Here is a 3982-nt window from a genome sequence, read left to right on the forward strand (position 1 = left end):
TAAAGCCTGGTGTAAGACAATGTCTGCTAAGTATTTGGACTCAAATGATGCAGATGGGATTTTTATAGTGGCAAACTCGATCAAGGGAACTCCAATTTGTAAATTTACTTGGGAAAGCATAATCATTATAACAGAGCATCTGACATGGAAAATTGGTCACGGTGGAAAGGCAAAATTTTGGAGAGACTCATGGAATGGAGATATTTCTTTAGCTAAGGAAATAGACGATATGGTATGGGTTAATGAAGTGGAAGCATTGGTTGGTCCCTTTGTGGCTGATTACATTGTGGAGGGGTAGAAGGAGTCAAAGTGGATTGAATGGAAATTTGTGGGTGAATGGAAGATGGACAAGAATATTGAGTTGAAGGACATTTTGGATAGGGAAAAAAAAATTGTCTACCAAAATGAAGTGGATCAGTTATTATGGTGTGCATCTAAAATCGGAAAATATAAGGTTAACTTGGGATACGAGATTCTTAGAAGCAGAGCACAGAATGTGGAGTGGCCCTCAGCACTGTGTTGGCACAAAATGGTACTTCCCAAGGCACGGGCATTCCTGTGGACTGCATTGCATGGTCGTATTCTAATAGGGGATAGGTTGAAAACAATTGGAATTGCAGGACCGAGTGTATGCATTCTATAAAAGGAAAATGAAGAGACTGTGGATCACCTCTTATTTTGGTGCCCGTACTCAAAAAAAATTTGGGATTGGCTATTGGGAAAATTGTAGTTTGAATCGGTGAGAAGTCAAACACTAAAACGTTTCTTATTGGCATGGCCTTCCAGCACTAAGAAATCAAAATGGAGCATTTTGTGGGTGGTGAGTCTGGCTTTGCTTGTTTGGCATATATGGAAGGAGAGAAATCAAAGAGTCTTCAATGGGGAAGCTCTGTCTTATGATATTCTAATCCCAAAAATTGAAGGAGCCATCAAAGAAGTCATCAATGTGAAAGTAGTTGGAAGGAAGTATTGCACTTATTCCTCTTGGGACAAACAAATGGAAAGGTTGTGGAATTTGACGAAGAATAGTGGTTATAAGCTAATGGAAAAGAAGCAGAATAGAGATAGCATAGTTTGGTTTCCACCATTAGCTGGAAACTTAAAGGTTAACTTCGACGGAGCTAGCCAAGGAAATCCTGGAAAATCAGGCTATGGTGCCATTATAAGGGACGAACTAGGCAATTTTGTTGGGGCAAATTTTGGCCCGTTAGGAATCAATACAAACAATTTGGCAGAACTTGCAAGGCTGTTAGCTGGGTTGGAATGGTGTGTGGACCAAGGATTTCATGACATAGAAGTAGAGGGAGACTCACAAATTATTCTGAATGGGATGACCAAACAGAAATTTGAAAATTGGAAATTAGAGGCTTGTCGTCCCAAAGTCCAAAGATTATGCGACAGCCTAAACAGGTTCACATTTAAGAACATATACTAAGAGGGCAACTCAGTAGCGAACTAGCTGGCAAAAAGAGGAATCGACTATGATGGTCCAAAACAGATGTCTAAGGTGGAGGAGGTACCGGACGGACTGCTCTCGGTCCTTGCTGTAGATAAAGAAGGGATTCCAAGAACTGGAATCGGTTAACAGATATTTTGCCTGAGACAATCAGGGTGCATCGAGGATAGGTGTTATGGTTTTAGTTATGCCACGATTGCACATAGTGTTCGTGGTTGGTCAATTTTGAAAAAATCTTTCTACAAGAGTCAGCCGACTGTGAACAGTTGTTGAGGAAAGGATAGCTCGGGTACCAAAATGGATAAACTCTGGTGAATTACGAGCTGGAGGATAGCATAAGGTAATTGATGCTTGGGTCACATGGATTCCGAGCTATTCTGCATGCCTAGAAAATGTTTGTAGAGAGAAATATTTTAGTAGGATTCAGACAATACACTTGATTGACACCTCAGAATTCAACAAGTGAATTTGAAGGGCTTTGGCATAGTAGGTATGTGTGAGGGTTCTTTGGGTAGTGTTGGAAGATTGATCTTTGGCCATGGCTTATTTTGGAAGGATTAGTTGTGTAAACTATGAAAATACATTGAATGCACAGTTGAGAAATTTTTTCTGCACTGAAGAGTATGTTTACAACTCTATTAGGGGGTTAGTTGGCATTACACTAAATACTAATAGACACTGGTGTGATGCTTTGGTGTTGGAAGCCTTCCTCCTACCATTGGTGGATATCATAGAAATGAAGGAGCATGTGGTCAAACTGTTAGCAAGCTTCATAAAACCATATATCGCAGACACAGTCGCAGAAGCCATTTTGAGCATAGAGGAAGATGTCAGAGTGGGCATATTGAAGATTTATTTTCAGTTTGAGAACTACCTTCACATAGATTCAGAGGATGATGGTGAGAGCGATGGAGATGACAATGAGGAAGGGGAAGCTGATGAGGATAGTGATGATGGAGAGGAAGATTCAGTGAACAATGAGGATATTTGAGAAATGGCCCACAAAGAAGTTTAGAGGGAAGACCGGGCGAGACTAAAGATGTTTGGGGAAGAGGCATGGGAGATCTATAGATGTGCAGTCTTCAATGGAAACTTAGAACCATTCCGAAGGGTTACTGAGTCGGATGACTGGTGGCTTCCGGAGAGCTCCACCTACAAAGTAATTGGTATTGGTGAGTTTTCCGCTATAATCTATCAAGCCATTGGGGGACAGGTGTAATCCCAGGGGTGTGTAGGATTTTTTGTGGGGTACAATTGGCTAAAGTAGGGATGCAAACTTTATGTTTCTATTATGAAAAGTTGAGGATATATATGTAGAGGGTTAGATGAATATGAACTAGTGGGTCTATAATATCTAAACTCAATGTAATTTCTATAATTTCAAGCAATATAGGGAGCTATCCCCATAAATGATAGCACTTAATGATTACAAAAAAAACTATTTATTTATTAATATTTATCATTTTATTAATTATATTTTTTTTCAAAAAAAAAAATTATCTTAAATAATAAAAACATAGAATTAGATAAAACAAATAAAATACAATAAATAATAAAAACTTATAAAAACTACACAAATTGTTTAGCTTGTGGTAGGGTCGGAAATTGTAGGTGGCAGCAAGGGTAAACAAGTTCCGCAGCCTTGTGATGGATGTGTACGAGCATCGGGATGGGGGGTGCAAATTTGCCTCCCCCCTCCCCATATCCAGTGCTGGGAGGAAATAGTATGCATTGTTTGCACTTTAGTTAAGGTTGAAACTAAAAAACACTTCATTCTTGAATTTGATGTTTTCAAGGCGAGTAGGGACAGTTATGAAAATACCTTGATAGTTAGTTCTTAGGATAATTTATTCAGCAAGTGGTTTGTGGAGAAGCTAGGGGCACTTATCATCATGCTTCAGTGGAAAAGAGTTGAAATACAGAAATCAGTTTGTGAAGGGGTTTGTCCCATAGGCTATATTTAGCCTTGTGGACATTAAAATAATTTCTTCTTCTTCTTCTTCTTCTTAATTAGTCTATCTATCTTTACCGAAATATATATAAAGTATGTAATTTTGAATTATAATATTTATTGAAATATAATTTTAATTAGTCTTTGTAACATAAATGTTCAAATGGAGCAAGATAAATTTCACACCAAGATTTAGACACCAAAATTTAGACATGAAAATAGCTACTTTGTAATCTAACATTTTTTTACTAATTAAATTTTTAACCTTTAAAAGTGAGGAAAACTTAGTACTAAATATTTAATAGGTTTCTTTTAAATTTACAAATATATATAAATACCTTTTTAAGAAAAAGAATAAGTGAAATATAATGTTAATCTAAATAATAAGGTTCTAAGCTTTCTAATTTCGAGTGAGGCAAAGCTCATTTGTTTCATTTTTCTTTCCCTTAAAATCTATAGGGACAAAAACAAAAGGTTCTCTATACTATGGTGAAAGAAATGCATATTCTATAAGGCATTAAATTTGTACTTTAAATTTATTTGTGTTGTTTAATTCATATCACCATGATACTTTC

The 3982-nt window shown here is 37.0% G+C and overlaps 1 protein-coding gene across 1 annotated transcript; it reads left to right on the forward strand.

Moving 5' to 3' along the window:
- The first annotated feature begins 343 nt into the window (after nucleotides 1-343).
- On the forward strand, nucleotides 344-1435 carry LOC131876235 (uncharacterized). The gene is made up of 2 exons (XM_059221128.1): nucleotides 344-628; nucleotides 731-1435. Exons 1-2 carry the CDS (start codon nucleotides 344-346, stop codon nucleotides 1433-1435), a joined length of 990 nt encoding a protein of 329 aa, XP_059077111.1.
- The last annotated feature ends 2547 nt before the right edge of the window (nucleotides 1436-3982 follow it).

This window comes from Cryptomeria japonica, chromosome 5 (assembly GCF_030272615.1).
Source record: "Cryptomeria japonica chromosome 5, Sugi_1.0, whole genome shotgun sequence".
NCBI lineage: Eukaryota > Viridiplantae > Streptophyta > Pinopsida > Cupressales > Cupressaceae > Cryptomeria > Cryptomeria japonica.